Source organism: Rhinoderma darwinii, chromosome 4 (genome assembly GCF_050947455.1).
Source record: "Rhinoderma darwinii isolate aRhiDar2 chromosome 4, aRhiDar2.hap1, whole genome shotgun sequence".
NCBI lineage: Eukaryota > Metazoa > Chordata > Amphibia > Anura > Rhinodermatidae > Rhinoderma > Rhinoderma darwinii.
In genome coordinates, this window is record NC_134690.1 from 257992196 (window position 1) to 258010070 (window position 17875).

General features: G+C 46.4%; 1 protein-coding gene across 1 annotated transcript in view; it reads left to right on the forward strand.

Annotated features, from left to right (window-relative positions):
- The window catches only part of CEP85L (centrosomal protein 85L), a 127168-nt gene that overhangs the window by 97516 nt on the left and 11777 nt on the right, over nucleotides 1-17875 (forward strand). The window contains exons 6-10 of the mRNA XM_075862417.1: nucleotides 7219-7407; nucleotides 9432-9584; nucleotides 15191-15345; nucleotides 17187-17304; nucleotides 17566-17616. Coding sequence (XP_075718532.1) covers nucleotides 7219-7407; nucleotides 9432-9584; nucleotides 15191-15345; nucleotides 17187-17304; nucleotides 17566-17616 — 666 coding nt within the window. The remainder of the gene's footprint in view (nucleotides 1-7218; nucleotides 7408-9431; nucleotides 9585-15190; nucleotides 15346-17186; nucleotides 17305-17565; nucleotides 17617-17875) is intronic.

A 17875-nucleotide genomic window follows, 5' to 3' on the forward strand; every position in this document is an offset into this window, starting at 1 on the left:
TCCGACTGACAACTACCTATCAATCCCTTTGCAGGGGACTTGAGGGCATTACCTACAGGGGGCTGTGTGGCATCACCTACAGGGGGCTGTGTGGCATCACCTACAGGGGGCTGGGTGGCATTACCTACCAGGGGGGCTGTGGCATTATCTACAAAGGGCTGTGTGTGGCAACAAATTTAAATGAAATTGATCCGATTTTAAAACGGACAGGGAAAAAAACGGATGCAAATCGGGTCCAAATCACCAAGTCTCCTGTAGAGCGACGGTAGACCCGGCCATCACTCGGGACACATTCCGGTGATGACTGTGTATTACCCGGCCCCATAGACTTCCATGGGAGCCGGGCGGCCGGGCATCCGGCCGAAAATAGAGCATGTCCTATTTTTTGACGGCCAGTTTTCCCGGCCGTCAAAAAATCGGTCGTGTGAATAGCCCCATTAGGGGTCTATTATTCCTAATGCAGCCGGGTGCCGGCCGATTTATGAACGACCGGCACCCGGCCGGGAAACCCTGTCGTGTGAATCCCGCCTTACTGTGGTGGTTCTGGATCCCCTAGAAAATGTCTCCACTATTTGACACCCCTGGGACATGTTTTCCATCACATATCACCTGGAGATAATGCCTTAGGCCTCATTCACACGGCAGGGTTTCCCGGCCGGGTGCCGGCCGTTCATAAATCGGCCGGCACCCGGCTGCATTAGGAATAATAGACCCCTAATGGGGCTATTCACACGACCGATTTTTTGAAGGCCGGGAAATCCGGCCGTCAAAAAATAGGACATGCTCTATCTTCGCCCGGGTACCCGGCCGCCCGGCTCCCATAGAAGTCTATGGGGCCGGGTATTACACGGCCATCACCGGAATGTGTTCCGAGTGATGGCCGGGTTTCCCGGCGCTTGCGCTCTAACTCCTCCTCCTCACAGCGCAGAGTGCATGTGAGGAGGAGGAGTTGATGCCATTCGGACGAATGGCATCGCTGCACACTGTGTGGCAGGGCCGGGGTGTACAGCAGGTGGAAGGGAGCGCTGCGCTGGCTCCCTTCCCCTGCTTGTTAAAAGCACCATGGCCTGGCGACACTTTCGATGGCGCCGCTAGCAGTATCTCCCCGCTCTGCTATGTGCTAGCCGCACTTTAGCTCCTTGAAGGAGCGGAATCCCCGTGTTTTCGGGGATTCCGCTCCTGGACAGAGCGCTTGATGTCTCTGTCCATATCTGGGCAGTGACATCAGGGGAAACTCCTGAAGCGGAATCCCCGAACACATGGGGATTCCCCTTCAGGAGTTGCCGCTGATGTCACTGCCCGGCCCGGCACGGATGCAAAACTTAATGCAAACCGGCCGGGCAAAATGCCAGATTTTATCGGCCGACACTCGGGCTCGGGAACGACCCGGTCGTGTGAATCCCGCCTTATTCACACGACAGGGTCCCACCCGAGCCCGAGCGTCGGCCGATAAAATCGGCCGTTTTTCCCGGCCGGTTTGCATAACGCCTCATTCACACGACAGGGTCCGAGTGTTGGCTGATAAAATCGGTCGTTTTGGGCCGTTTTTCCCGGGCGGTTTGTATCCGTTTTGCATCCGTTCCTGGCCGTGTTGCCGTTTTTAACGGCCGATTTTGACCCGTTTTGCATCCGTTTTTTTCCCTGTCCGTTTTAAAATCGGATGAATTTAATTTCATTTAAATTTGTTGACACACACAGCCCTTTGTAGATCATGCCACACAGCCCCCTGCAGGTAATGCCACCCAGCCCCCTGCAGGTAATGCCACCCAGCCCCCTGCAGGTAATGCCACCCAGCCCCCTGCAGGTAATGCCACCCAGCCCCCTGCAGGTAATGCCACCCAGCCCCCTGCAGGTAATGCCACCCAGCCCCCTGCAGGTAATGCCACCCAGCCCCCTGCAGGTAATGCCACCCAGCCCCCTGCAGGTAATGCCACCCAGCCCCCTGCAGGTAAAGCCACCCAGCCCCCTGCAGGAAAAGCCACCCAGCCCCCTGCAGGTAAAGCCACCCAGCCCCCTGCAGGTAATGCCACCCAGCCCCCTGCAGGTAATGCCACCCAGCCCCCTGCAGGTAATGCCACCCAGCCCCCTGCAGGTAATGCCACCCAGCCCCCTGCAGGTAATGCCACCCAGCCCCCTGCAGGTAATGCCACCCAGCCCCCTGCAGGTAATGCCACCCAGCCCCCTGCAGGTAATGCCACCCAGCCCCCTGCAGGTAATGCCACCCAGCCCCCTGCAGGTAATGCCACCCAGCCCCCTGCAGGTAATGCCACCCAGCCCCCTGCAGGTAATGCCACCCAGCCCCCTGCAGGTAAAGCCACCCAGCCCCCTGCAGGTAAAGCCACCCAGCCCCCTGCAGGTAAAGCCACCCAGCCCCCTGCAGGTAAAGCCACCCAGCCCCCTGCAGGTAAAGCCACCCAGCCCCCTGCAGGTAAAGCCACCCAGCCCCCTGCAGGTAAAGCCACCCAGCCCCCTGCAGGTAAAGCCACCCAGCCCCCTGCAGGTAAAGCCACCCAGCCCCCTGCAGGTAAAGCCACCCAGCCCCCTGCAGGTAAAGCCACCCAGCCCCCTGCAGGTAAAGCCACCCAGCCCCCTGTAGGTAATGCCACCCTGCCCCCTGTAGGTAATGCCACCTAGCTCCCTGTTGGTAATGCCACCCAGCTCCCTGTTGGTAATGCCACCCTGCTCCCTGTTGGTAATGCCACCCTGCCCCTTGTAGGTAATGCCACCCTGCCCCTTGTAGGTAATGCCACCCTGCCCCTTGTAGGTAATGCCACCCTGCCCCTTGTAGGTAATGCCACCCTGCTCCTTGTAGGTAATGCCACCCTGCCCCTTTTAGGTAATGCCACCCTGCCCCTTGTAGGTAATGCCACCCAGCCCCTTGTTGGTAATGCCACCCAGCTCCCTGTTGGTAATGCCACGCAGCTCCCTGTTGGTAATGCCACCCAGCTCCCTGTTGGTAATGCCACCCTGCCCCTTGTAGGTAATGCCACCCTGCCCCTTGTAGGTAATGCCACCCTGCCCCTTGTAGGTAATGCCACCCTGCCCCTTGTAGGTAATGCCACCCTGCCCCTTGTAGGTAATGCCACCCTGCCCCTTGTAGGTAATGCCACCCTGCCCCCTGTTGGTGATGCCACCCTGCCCCCTGTTGGTGATGCCACCCTGCCCCCTGCAGGTGATGCCACCCTGCCCCCTGCAGGTGATGCCACCCTGCCCCCTGCAGGTGATGCCACCCTGCCCCCTGCAGGTGATGCCACCCTGCCCCCTGCAGGTGATGCCACTCAGCCCCCTGCAGGTGATGCCACTCAGCCCCCTGCAGGTGATGCCACTCAGCCCCCTGTAGGTGATGCCACTCAGCCCCCTGTAGGTGATGCCACTCAGCCCCCTGTAGGTGATGCCACCCAGCCCCCTGTAGGTGATGCCACCCAGTCCCCTGTAGGTTGCAGCCATCCCCCCACCCCACATTCCAGGAGAAGTCACTGACTTCAATGTCCATATATGGACAGTGTAGTCACTGACTTCTCCTGGAGAGGAATTCCCTGCCACAGGTCGGGAATTCCGCTTCAGAAGTGAGTGACGTCACTGTGTCCATATGTGGACAGTGTAGTCACTCACTTCTGTAGCGGAATCCCCGGCCATAGAGTCGGGGATTCCGCTGCGGAAGTGAGTGACATCGCTGTGTCCATATATGGACAGTGCAGTCACTCACTTCTCCTGTAGCGGAATCCCCGGCCATAGAGTCAGGGATTCCGCTGCAGAAGTGAGTGACTTTGCTGTGTCCATATATGGACAGTGTAGTCACGCACTTCTCCTGTAGCGGAATCCCCAATCCCCGGCCGGGGATTGGGGATTCCGACTCCTACAGGGAGCAAAAAAAGACCCTCCTCCTCACATGCACTCTGCACTGTGAGGAGGAGGAGAGAGAGCGCGCGAGCGACGGAATACATGGCCGTCACTCGGGACACATTCCGGTGATGGCCGTGTATTACCCGGCCCCATAGACTTCTATGGGGGCCGGGTAAACGGCCGAAAATAGGGCATGTCCCATTTTTTTGACGGCCAGGTTTCCCAGTCGTGTGAATAGCCCCATTAGGGGTCTATTGTTCCTAATGCAGCCGAGTGATGGCCGATTTATGAACGGCCGTCACCCGGCCGGGAAACCCTGTCGCATCCGTTTCGCATCCGTTCCGGGCCGGGCATATCTGGACAGTGACATCAGGGGCAACTCCTGAAGGGGAATCCCCATGTGTTCGGGGATTCCGCTTCAGGAGTTTCCCCTGATGTCACTGCCCAGATATGGACAGAGACATCAAGCGGTCTGTCCAGGAGCGGAATCCCCGAACACACGGGGATTCCGCTCCTTCAGGGAGCTAAAGTGGGGCTAGCACATAGCAGAGTGGGGAGATACCTCCGTGCTCTGCTATAGTGGCGTCGCTACAATAGTAGCAGCAGCAGCTGCTAGCGACACCATCGAAGGTGTCGCCGGGCCAGGGCGCTTTTAAAACAAGCAGGGGAAGGGAGCCAGCGCAGTGCTCCCTTCCACCTGCTGTACACCCCGGCCCTGCCACACAGTGTATATACTTACCTCCAGGGTACAGCCATTCGTCCGAATGGCATCAACTCCTCCTCCTCACATGCCCTCTGCGCTGTGAGGAGGGAGCGAGCGACGGAATACATGGCCATCACTCGGGACACATTCCGGTGATGGCCGTGTATTACCCGGCCCCATAGACTTCTATGGGGGCCGGGTAAACGGCCGAAAATAGGACATGTCCCATTTTTTGACGGCCAGGTTTCAAAAAATCGGCCGTGGGAATAGCCCCTAAGGCCTTAAGGCCTGTTCACATCACCGTTCATTTCCGTTCCGGGGTTCCGTCGGAGGGTTCCGTCTGGTTTACGGTTTTCCGACGGAATCAATAGCGTAGTCGACTGCGTTATTGATTCCGTCGGAAAACCGGAAACCAGACGGAATGGTGACGAACGGAAAGCATTAGCGATGTTTCCGTCACCATTGAGATCAATAATGACTGAAACGGAAGCTGTGCTGTCAGTTTCACTTTCCGTTGCGGGGTTCGCCCGACGGAACCCTCCGACGGAACCCCGGAACGGAAATGAACGGTGATGTGAACAGGCCCTAATTCACACGACAGGGTCCGAGTGTCGGCCGATAAAAACGTCCGTTTTGCATCCGTTGTGATTCCGTTCCGGGCCGTGTTGACGTTTTTAACGGTCGATTTTGACTTGTTCTGCATCCGTTTTTTTCCGTGGCAGTTTTAAAATCGGATGAATTTCATTTGTAAATTTTTTGCCACACACATCCCACTGCAGATAATGCCACACACTGCCCTCTGCAGGTAGTGCCACACACTGCCCTCTGTAGGTAGTGCCACACACTGCCCTCTGTAGGTAGTGCCACACACTGCCCTCTGTAGGTAGTGCCACACACTGCCCTCTGTAGGTAGTGCCACACACTGCCCTCTGTAGGTAGTGCCACACACTGCCCTCTGTAGGTAGTGCCACACACTGCCCTCTGTAGGTAGTGCCACACACTGCCCTCTGTAGGTAGTGCCACACACTGCCCTCTGTAGGTAGTGCCACACACTGCCCTCTGTAGGTAGTGCCACACACTGCCCTCTGTAGGTAGTAGCACACACTGCCCTCTGTAGGTAGTAGCACACACAGCCCCCTGTAGGTAGTGGCACACACAGCCCTCTGTAGGTAGTGCCACACACTGCCCTCTGTAGGTAGTGCCACACACTGCCCTCTGTAGGTAGTGCCACACACTGCCCTCTGTAGGTAATGCCACACAGCCCCCTGTAGGTAGTGGCACACAGCCCCCTGTAGGTAGTGGCACACAGCCCCCTGTAGGTAGTGGCACACAGCCCCCTGTAGGTAGTGGCACACAGCCCCCTGTAGGTAGTGGCACACAGCCCCCTGTAGGTAGTGGCACACAGCCCCCTGTAGGTAGTGGCACACAGCCCCCTGTAGGTAGTGGCACACAGCCCCCTGTAGGTAGTGGCACACAGCCCCCTGTAGGTAGTGGCACACAGCCCCCTGTAGGTAGTGGCACACAGCCCCCTGTAGGCAGTGGAACACAGCCCCCTGTAGGTAATGAAACACAGCCCCCTGTAGGTAATGAAACACAGCCCCCTGTAGGTAATGAAACACAGCCCCCTGTAGGTAATGAAACACAGCCCCCTGTAGGTAATGCCACACAGCCCCCTGTAGGTAATGCCACACAGCCCCCTGTAGGTAATGCCACACAGCCCCCTGTAGGTAATGCCACACAGCCCCCTGTAGGTAATGCCACACAGCCCCCTGTAGGTAGTTCTACACAGCATCCCCCCCCCATAGATGGCACCCTCCCCCCTACCTGTCTGTAGATAGTGCCATCGTTCCAGGAGAAGTGCCTGACGTCATATATGGACACAGTGAAGTCAGGGACTTCTCCTGGAGCGGAAACACCGGCCAACAGGCAAAGGGAAAAACCGCGAGCGTTTTTTGTAAAAAAAAAAAAAAAGCAAAACTAAAAAAAACCGCGGCGGCCGTTGGCACCGGTTTTTCCGTCTCCCATTGATTTCAATGGGGTTTTGGAGGTGGAAAACGCATTTTTTTATGCTCGCGGAACAATGGGAGGCAATTTCGGCCGTTTGTTTCCACGGCAAAAAACATGTAAAAATACTCAGTGTGAACAGGGCCTTATTCTCTTTGTTTATTGAAAAACTTTTTTTGCAATTACAATAATAAACCGGTTAATAATTCATACTGTATTTATTAAAACTAAAGTTCCACACTTGACATCCGAATAGAAATGTTCAGATTTTACTCTTCACCGCTAACCTCAAATTTCACATTGGGGTGGTGTTCTACCATTCGCTTTCTGACATACAATATGGCGGCTCGGCAGGCTAAGAATGTTCTACCTTGACAATTAGACTCTTTGAGCTGCTATTTTGTTGTTCAGGAGAAAAAAAATTACCGGTGTCCACAATATTTTCTATATATCACAGTAAATGGCATGGAAAGGTAAAGCCACATTTTATACCCATCGATAACTCCGTTAACTGCTCCCTTTTTAGCAGCTCCGGAAGTGTCTATATACATTATCTCAATGTTAATGGTAATTGGTAAAATCGCCTTTTTCTAATATGCCACTTCCCGTACCGTTACTAACAAATGAAACACAAATCTCATTCAATTTGTCATTACTTTCTTCTCAAGGGATCTCCGTGTGAAAGCTGTAAACCACTGCAGAACTTGCCTATGGACAGGTTGAACCCACTCCTTCGAGACAGAGGTGAACTGGAGGGAAAACTTTCCCCCGCTGAAATGGGAGTTGCACAACTCAATGAGGCCCCGAAACCGGGCGCTATCAAACCCAGCGATGACGTAAAGAAGATGGAGGAGAAGGTATACAATTCTATAAAGTGGTAGTAATTCAGGCAGGAACCATTCTTTTTATAATGTTTAAATGCATGAAGGACTGAAAGAAAGGGGCTCACCGTTACAAATGGAAATAGGGAGCTAGCAATGGAAGGGACCATCACATTCTCTTCTTTTGAGTATTTGGTTTTTCCTTTAAATTCCCAAACTCATTCGGTTTAGGACTCCGTTTTCAAGCAGCAAATGAACGGATCTTGCATGATAATGAAGGCGTTGGTGCTTGATTTTCACCATGTCTTGTAAAAATAAAATCAATAAGCCTGTATCTGTGGGAGAAAAACCCAGCAGGTGTCTGACTGTTATCATATGATGAAATTGCCAGCTCTGAATTGAGATCCTGATTATAAGAAGTCTTGCTATAGAATTGTGAGCATGTCGATGAATACCACTGATTATCTATGCAGCAAGATTACCTTCATAGCCAGTCAGGGATTGCTCACACAGGCTACCTCCACGTCGTGAGATTTCCATGCCGTTGTAGCTTGGCGGTGCGAAGTCGAGCTTTAGCCTTCATGATAATCGTTGGGGCTGCGGTTAAATTGACTTTTGTTTCCTGTTTGCTCCTTCTCGTTCTGTGCATAACTATTGGACATTAGTGCTTCTGCTCTGATTGATTCAGCGCTGGTGGATGAGCATTATGATATACTATGTGTATCTAGGAAACATCTGTTGTGATCAGCCGTGCTGGAAGATGTATATAGTACCGTATGTGTAACAGATTAGACTCCTATTTAATAATGTAGTATGGTATGTTCTTTAACTGCAGAGCAATCAGTATATGTTGTGCTTTTTTTTTTGCTTTTCTTTTTTTTTTCAAATTATTATTCTACAATAAATCTATCAGTGTCATATATTCTGTTGTTAAGCATCCAAGTAGAAAGCTCTTAATTATATCTCAATTAGTTCTAGCTGGGTGATCATATGGCCACTAGTACCAGCACAAAAGGGGTAGCCACTGTGCTTTCCTAGAATCTTAATCTTTATTCCTCTCTTTTTCAATCATTATGAAGCGCAGCACCGCTGTCCAGTGGATCAAGGGGCTGCTTTGTGGGTGCATGTGCACAAATTAGCTTCTCTTTATTATGTCACGTTCTAAATCTGTCAGGTAATAGATACCCATTAAAGGGAACATGGGAACAGAAGAGATCTTTTTACAGTAGACATCAAATAGATGCCATAATAGTACTGAACCAGTGGGCATAATTTCACCCTCTAAGTGGCCTCCTAAACTGACACTTGGGAACCTTTGGCCCATACTGCCCATGCAGAATCAAAAAAAAAAAGAAGGAAGGCCCCATTGGGTAAGTTCTGCGTCAATCGGTGCCAAAAAACGATGTGTGAACTGACCCTAATGGGTATCGTTGAATCCGCTAGTTCAGCTTACTTTAGCCCAAATGTAAAGGCTGCCTGTTCTGATGAAAAGTTTGCAGTTGTGTTTACTATTAATTTCTTACAAAGGAGATAGGGCACATATTGGTCAATAACTGGTATTTATCTTAAAGGCTTTGTACACTTTTCAATGTTTTTTATGTGATTTAAAAAAATTCATTAAATTGACTTATTACAAGTTTTGTTTACTTTTTCTGATATATCTTTCATGTGTCCTCTATACATAGAAGCTGTACAGTTTCGTCATGAGGCGATTCTGTTAGTTAAGCTGAACTGACAGCTCAAGTGATAGCGGGTCTTGTATGTACCTTAGATGTGAACGTAGATGTGATCGATATTATGGTGGACCCGTTCTCAGCCAAGTATCCGCTCATAACAAATTATATACCTTCTATATACAGAGGTAACATAGAAGCTGTCTCAGAAACACAAAACATAATGTTTGATAAGTCAATTTAAACAATTTTAAAATCACATAAAACATCAATTTGAATAAAAAAAACAAAAACCTTTGCACAAGTTTCATAGCCTTTAATACTTGCCTTTGGAATGTAATAAAACTTTAAATAAATATGGATATTGATTTGTCTCCCTACATTTAGATAAAAACTAGAGACAAATACATTAACAGCCTAAGAAAGAAATGTCAAAAAGAAAATGAGCTAAACCGGGATAAGCAAAGGCGGATTGAGACTCTGGAGAAATACGTGGCTGACCTGCCTACACTTGATGATGTGCAGCGGCAGAGTGAAAGGGTAAGTAGCTCTTTATTGGAAACTCCTGCTTGGTATGCGTTACTGTCGCACATTTGGCTTTCTTTATAAACCACACTTGCTCTGTCTAAATTGGAGATGCCAAAGGTATGCCCTTTTCTTTTAAAGTGACCGAAGTTCAGTGGGATAGTTTTCGTTGAGCTTACTCCTCAATGAGCAGTAATGCTGAGCTTGGTACTTTCTTTTTAAGGGCATTAGTGACTTTGTTTTAAAGGGCACCCGTCTTGAGAAAGATGGATATGGACACCTTTAGGCTCCTTTTTTTCTGTTATTGCATTCGCTGTATTATGTGAAGGAGAAAAAAAAACAACACTTTTGCAATTGGTTGGGACTAAAAATGTTGTTCCATTTGGATTCGGCAGCCTGCATGTATTTTAGTACATAACAGGCTGCAGAATCCCGTTCACAGACATATTTAACAGAGCTGGACTGTTGGCTCATTCTCCAGCTGTTCTCCAAGTATTTTTTTATCACATAATGCAGCCAATGCAATAACAAAAAAAAATGGCCTTAAAGTTGTACATAGCCCTTAGAGAGGGGCATCTACAAGGTACCTGAAAAGGGTTATCATTGTGGATACCGAGATCAGATAGCCTCTTTAAAACCCCCTAAAGTCAGAGTCTAGTAAGCTGAAGGCTATATCCACTTAGAAGTTGAGTAGGACAACTGAGTTCAAGGGCCTGTATCGTGGCGGTTCTTAGCATTTATTTTATGAATTCTATTAGGACATTTTGGTGAAGCCTCTAGTTAACCCTTTCAAGACCGAGCTCATTTTGGCCTTCAGGACCAGCCCCATTTTTTTCAAATCGGACATGTGTCACTTTATGTGGTAATCACTCCGGAATGCTTTTGCCTATCCAAGCGATTCTGAGATTGTTTTATCGTGACATATTGTGCTTTATATTAGTGGAAAAATTTGGTCAATAAATTCATTGCTTATTTGTGAAAAACACCAAAATTTAGAGAAAATTTGCAAAAATTATGATTTTTCTAATTTTAAATGTATCTGCTTGTAAAACAGATAGTAATACCACACAAAATAGTTACTATTTCACATATTCCATATGTCTACTTTATATTTGCATAGTTTTTTGAACATTATTTTATTTTTCTAGGAAGTTACAAGGCATAGTACTTTACCAGGAATTTCTCACATTTTCAAGAAAATTTCAAAAGGCGATTTTTACAGGGACCAGTTCAGATCTAAAGCGGCTTTGAGGGCCTTATGTACTAGATAGACCCCATAAATCACCCAATATTAAAAACTGCACCCCTCAAAGTATTCAAAACAGCATTCAGAAAGTTTCTTAACCCTTTAGGTCTTTTCATGGGAATTAAAGCAATGTAGAGGGGAAATTTACAAATGTTTTAATTTTTTTTGCTGCAATTCATTTGTAATACATTTTTTTTCTGTAACACAGAAGGTTTTACCAGAGAAACGCAACACAATATATATTGCCCAGATTCTGCAGTTTTTAGAAATATCCCACATGTGGCCCTAGTGTGAAAATGGACTGAAATCCCGGCCTCAGAAGCAAAGGAGCACCTAGTGGATTTTGTGGCCTCCTTTTTATAGAATATATTTTAGGCACCATGTCGGGTTTGAAGAGGTCTTGTAGTGCCAAAACAGTGGAAATCCCCCAAAAGTGAGAAGGTTTTGGAAACTGCACCCCTCAAGGAATTTTTCTAGGGGTATAGTTAGCATCTTGACCCCACAGGTCTTCTGCTATATTTATTGGAGTTTGCCTGTGAAAGTGAAAATCTACTTTTTTTTCTGAAAAAATATTTAAAAAAAAGATATTTGCAAGGAATAAAGAATAAAAAGCACCCCAAAACTTGTAAAGCTACTTCTCCCGATTACAGCATTACCCCATATGTGGTACTAAACTGCTGTTTGGACCCACGGCAGAGCTCAGAAGGGAGGAAGCGCCATTTGGATTTTGAAGCGCAGATTTTGCTGGATTGGTTTACAGTGCCATGTCGCGTTTGCAACGCCCTGGAGGGAGCAAAACGGTGGAAACCCCCCAAAAGTGACCCCATTTTGTAGACTACACCCCTCAAGGAATGTTTCTAGGGGTATAGTTAGCATTTTGACCCCACAGTTTTTTTGCTGAATCTAGTGGAATTAGGCCGTGAAAATTAAAATCGATTTTTTTTTCTGAAAAAACATAGAAATGTTTAATTTTTACAATGAATAAAGGAGAAAAATCACCCCAAAATTTGTAAAGCAATTTGTCCAGATTACAGCACTACTCCATATGTGGTAATAAACTGCTGTTTGGACCCACGGCAAGACTCAGAAGAGAAGGAACAATATTTGGCTTTTGGAGCTCAAATTTAGCTGGAATGGTTTTCGGGTGTCATGTCGCATTTGCAAAGCCCCTGAGGTACCAAAACAGTGGAAACCTCCCAAAAGTCCCTTTAGGGGACTGCAACGAGCGATCATTAGGTCGCTGGTACAATACACTGCAGTACTAATGTATTGCAGTATAATATCATTTTTACAGGCTCCTGTAACAGCGCGATCGCTGTTCCTGTCCATTAGCACCGGGTGTCAGCTGTAATACACAGCGGACACCTGCAGAATATGGCGCGGGCGCAGCGCATGAGCCCGCTCCATATATAACCCCAACATGCTATTAAGTCGTGGTTTGCGAAGGCGTTAATGCGCAGTGGATGGTGCAAAGTGAAAATTAAAATTTTCCACTGATATGCCATTTTAACGGACAATATGTTGTGTCGAGTTTGTGCCACTGAAGACAAATACCTCATACAATGTTGAGCGGGTACTCCCGGATATAAAATATCATATATGTGGACATAAGCTAGTGTTTGGGCACGCTGTGGGGCTCAGAAGGGAGGGAGCGCCATTTTGCTTTTGGAGCGCAGAGTTTGCTTGGTAACTGTTCTGTTTGGGGTTTTGCTGGTATTTCAGTTTATAATGTGGGGTTATGTGTAAATTGGGCAGAGTACATCAGGACATAATAAGAGGGTATAATAATTCGGTAAATAAATAATAATCCGCAGATATGTGGCCAATGTCGCACTGATAAATGGCACTGATTTCTGTCGCTATAATCTGAGAGCCAGAACTTTTTTTATTTTTTCTTCACCGGAGCCGTGCGAGGACTTATTTGTTGCGGGACAATCTGTACTTTTCATTGGTACCATTTTAGGATACATGTGATTTTTTTATCACTTTTTATTAGATTTTTTTGGCAAGCAAAGTGACAAAAAAACAAATTCTGACTGTTTTTTGTGTTTTATTTTTTTTACACTTTTCACCGTGCGCTATAAATGACATTTTACTTTATTCTGCGGGTCGATACGATTACGGCGATACCAGATGTATATAGTTTTTTTATGTTTTGTGGCATTTGCGCAATAAAATCACTTTTCGATAAAATTATTAATTTTTTGTGTCACCATATTCTGAGAGCCATAACTTTTTTTATTTTTCAGTCAAAAAAGCTGTGTAAGGGCTTGTTTTTTGCGGGACGGGTTGTCGTTTTTATTGGTAATATTTTAGGGTACATGCGACTTTTTGATCACTTTTTATTCTATATTTTTGGAGGGTTGATGACCAAAAAAATAGTGATTCTGACATTGTTTTTTAAATATTTTTTTTGCGCTGTTCACCGTGCGGGAAAAATAATATAATAGTTTGGGTCGTTACGAACGCGGTGATACCAAATGTGTGTACTTTTTTTAATATTTTCATTTTTTTCCTATAATAAAAGACTTATTATAGGAAAAAAAGCATTTTTTGTTTTTGTAACTTTTACTTGTTTTTACACTTTTTTATAAAACATTTTTATTACTTTTATTTTTTACTTGTTTTACTTGAAGACTGGCAGCACTGATCGCTGCTATAATACATTACACTACCTAGGTAGTGTAACGTATTATAAACTGTCAGTGTGACGCTGAGAGTCACACTGACAGGAAGCTTATGAGGACCGGCCTCCGGCTGGTTCTCATAGGCTGCCGTGCATGGCAGACCCGGGGGCCGTTGTGTGGCCCCCAGTTCTGCCTTATAACCGACTGCAGCACCCGCAATCGGTCCCCGGGAAAGTTTGTTGTAGCAACAAACTTTCCAGTTTGTTGTAGTAACAAACTTTCCAGTTCGTTGCTACAACAAGCTTTCCCTGCGATCACATGACCGGGACCTGAACAAATTAGGTCCCGGTCATGTCTCCGGGACCAGAGGCAGGGGTTAACAGCACGATCCGGGTGTCAGCGCTACTCTGAGACACCCGGATCGCACTTTTAACACCCACCGTGCATTCACGTCGGCACTGCACAGAGCCCAGCAAATGCCGACGTGAATATACAGTGGGCGGTCGGGAAGCAGTTAAAGGAGGTCTGTCTGATGTAAGGCGCATTTTAAAGTCCTGTCCCTTTTTGCACTGAAGCTGCGCTGTTCGTCATGTAAAGTAAATAAAGCTTAGTGGTGGCCCATTAACAGTATTGTCCAATCATTAATAATTGTTCTCAAACTTTTCCGGTGCTGTGTGTTTATCAGCAGTAAGGAGTCCATTGGGCATTCCATACATAGGCGTATGGTGTATTCGTGAGTTCGGCCAGCAACTTCTATATCTAGATCAGTGGTTCCCAACCGGGGTGGAGAACCATCCAGGGGTGCCGCGACACTTTGCTCATCCACTGCCCTGAAAAAAATAAATAAAATACTTTTCCTTGTAGCAGACCTGATGCGTGTGAGCTACAAGTTCCGCCCCCGACGCTTACTTCAACTATGCTTGTAGCCGACGTTACGCATGTCTGCTACATGTACCGCCCACCACTTCCCGTCAGAAGAGCCTGACAGAGAGGAGCCATTAACACTGGTCCTGGGCAGCGTAGGTATTCATTCTGCCATTCATGTCTGTGATGGTCACTTTACTGGGGGGGCTGATGGTCTTTGAGTGGTGTCCGACCTGCCTCCTTTCTCAGCACCGCTAATTGCTGATGTTGCTTACTCAGCCAGTGAGCATGTGCAGTAGTGTCTTTGAGCCGAGCTCCTGGTTGCGCAGAATCGTTTACTGCGCGGGTGTTGGATTTGAGACGGGAAGGGGGAAGAAACTGGGCTATTAATCAAGGAGGAGGGAGGAGGACAAAGAAAAGGACTAATTACGCGGTGGGGCTGATTTACATATGGTGCTCGCACTCTTCAAAAGGGATTACAGACGTATGGGACAGTTTAAAAAAACAAACAAACACTAAATGGGGTATGATTGAGGGTACTACAGGCTACATAACTGGTAGCGGATTAGGTAAGAAAAACTATGTGACAAGTTCCCTTTAAAGGTCACTGGAACAGATTCCTTTTAACTTAGAGCTCCTAACAGACCTTTTGGGGGTCTTGCATCCAATGAGCAGTCCCTGAACTCCCATTAGGGGTCAACAAGAAAGCGTGCCCCTTATGAATATTGAATGTGGCTTGAATATAAAGGCAACCAAGTCGTCCTAATGGTTTTCTTTTTCTTAGGACATTTGTTAGATGCCCTAAGTTAAAGGGGTCTTTCCTGATGCCTGATTCACTTCATTATTGAAGATGCTGGTTTTAATGTTTTACTTTGTGTCTAAAGCTGCAGGTATTAGAAGAAGAAAACAAACAGCTGAAAGACACCATTAAGTGTCTAGAAAAACTTGCCAACGAGTCCAGGATACAGTTTCAAGAAAAAGAAGCACAGACAGAGTGTCAGAAACAGAGGGAAAAAGAACTGGTCTTAACAGTTCAAAGGTAAGACCCCTCCCTCACTGTTGTGTTTCTTTTGCACACACGTGTGTGAATGTGTGTTTATCTTCCAGAGGTAACTAGTCTGAATACAAGAAAAATTACCAGTTAGGCCCCCATGCACATGTCCATAAAATCGCCCCGTAATTACGTGCCCATTCAGTTCTATTGGCCGCGGAAACCTTTCCGGATCGCTACGGATGGGTGTCCGTGCTGTAGAACTGTGCCGGGAATTATGAAGCATGTCTGTTTTTTTTTGTGTTTTACGGGCCGTGCTCCCATACTTTGTATAGAAGCACAGCCCGTAAATGCGGGGCCGTGATTACGGGCACAGCCGTGTACATGGGGCCTAAATTAAAGAGTTGTTGTTTTTTGTCAAACTGCTAAGAAAATCTGAAAATAATTGATTGTATCTGGAAAAGATGAGTGGGGAAGGTTGCAAGCACAACTGCCACAAAGATTGTCACCTTCCTCCCTAGAGGCCTGAATGGAAAATCTGCCTAGTTTTGCAGAAATAAGGAAATGGGAGATGAGAGATTATAGGGAGGAACGGTCAATCACAAGCAGGGAGCGACAGGAGGGAGGAGTAACGATGCATCTCTTGAATAATCGGACTCATACTCAAGGTGTCCGCATAGAGAACTGTGCGCGTGCTCTCAGTGTTCGAAGTAATAGACTCCATTTCACTTACCACAGCCGTCATTTGGCCAAAAGTTGTTAACCTTATTTTCTTATGTTTATAGTGGTCGCAGCTTAGTTTTTCTGATACAGAGCTCCAAATCCTCTGCAAAGACAAATTCAGAAAATAACATGCTGCCTGCAGCCGCTACTAGGGCGAGGATGGAAGCTGACTGTATACTGTTATACAGACGGTACGCAGTAAGCTTCCAAGCTTACTCTAGTGGTGTCGTATGGGAATAGCACTGACGACGATGATTATAATTATAGTAAAAATTTGAAGAAAAACAAAATCCGCATAGTAATTCCAACATTGTATTGACTCCTACTCTTTCAGATATCCTATCTCTTAAAGGGAATCTGTCACCTCTGAAACCCCCCTAAACTACAGTAATCAGTAAAAGACGATGATGCCAAATCTGTAATTTTTATTTTTTTACTCACTTGCATTCCCTCACTATAAGCCCACAAACAGGTCGTGTGCTGCCTGCTGAGGACGAGTCCTCTCCATTATATTGCCAAGCTTCGTAGTCCACTCTACACATCAGCATGCAGCGCACTGCCCGTTTGCGGGCTTATAGCGAGGGAATGCAAGTGAGTAGAAAAATAAAATTGCAGTTTCGGAATCGGTGTGTTTTAAGATATTTACAGATTACTATAGTTTAGGGTGTTTTCACCGGTGACAGTCTCTTTAAAGTAACCTGGGATTCAAGTCTCTCATTGTTACATGTCATTTTTGTATATGTTTTATAATTATTAAGGTTTTTGTTTTTTTTGTGACTTCATATAAGTACCAATGTTCTCTACCCGTGTACCCACAGAGATATAGTTATTGCCAACATATGTAGATAACTGATCAGTCCATCGCCATAAACATTGAGCCTTTTTTTATTCTTTCCATAATTTTGTTTACCATCCCTGCTCTTCTATTTAAGTTGTAGAATACAGACATAATATGGCTGAGGATATTTCAATTAATACTGATCCAAATGTACCTAGGAAGAGAGCATATGAGGCAAATTTGATAAAATATGAGGTTTCCAAAGAGACTTATGACATGTGATCTTGTCTTCATATCTATAAACCAGTCACCTTATATCTTGCTTGACCTGTCAAGTCGTATTACCAGTAATTTATTGTAAATATAACCTCTTTGTATGTCCTTGCAGCTTACAACAAAAAGTCCAAAATTGTCTGGAGGATGGTGTCCGGCTCCCAATGTTGGATACGAAACAACTACAGAGCGAAAATGAACGGCTCAGAGAACAAACTGAACGTGCTAACAAGGTAAGATGCAAAACGAGTGGACTGAGTATAGATTTCTCAAATTTGAGACTGCACAGCAAAGCGTTTTAGAACTCACCAGCACTCCCAAACCCAGTTTATCATATAACTATCCCTGGACATGGTTTGGGGGAATGATTTTCACAGACAGAACTCATTATAAAGTAAACTTGTGGATCATGTTGCGCCCACTGTACACCCACTTTTTAAAGATTTATTATTATTTTAAGGAACATCATTCTTGACTGTTGCTTTTATTTTTAGGTAATAGACAATCAACAGAGTCAGATTGATGGCATGACTGCAGAAATACAGGTAAGATCCTGTTGTAAGGTTTCACAAGAAACTATATGTTCTTAAACTATAAAAAAAAGAAACTATATGTTTGTAAACTAATATATATATATATATATATTAATAACTGCTAATGTGTATGAGCAGGCAATTAAAGTTACCTTTTAACTTTGACATTTACCGTATGGCCCATTAAGAACCACACTCCCTGAAATCGTAATCTACCATTTGCAGATTGTAGACTACCATAGACAGTGGCCTGTAGCATGCTGACAGCTGC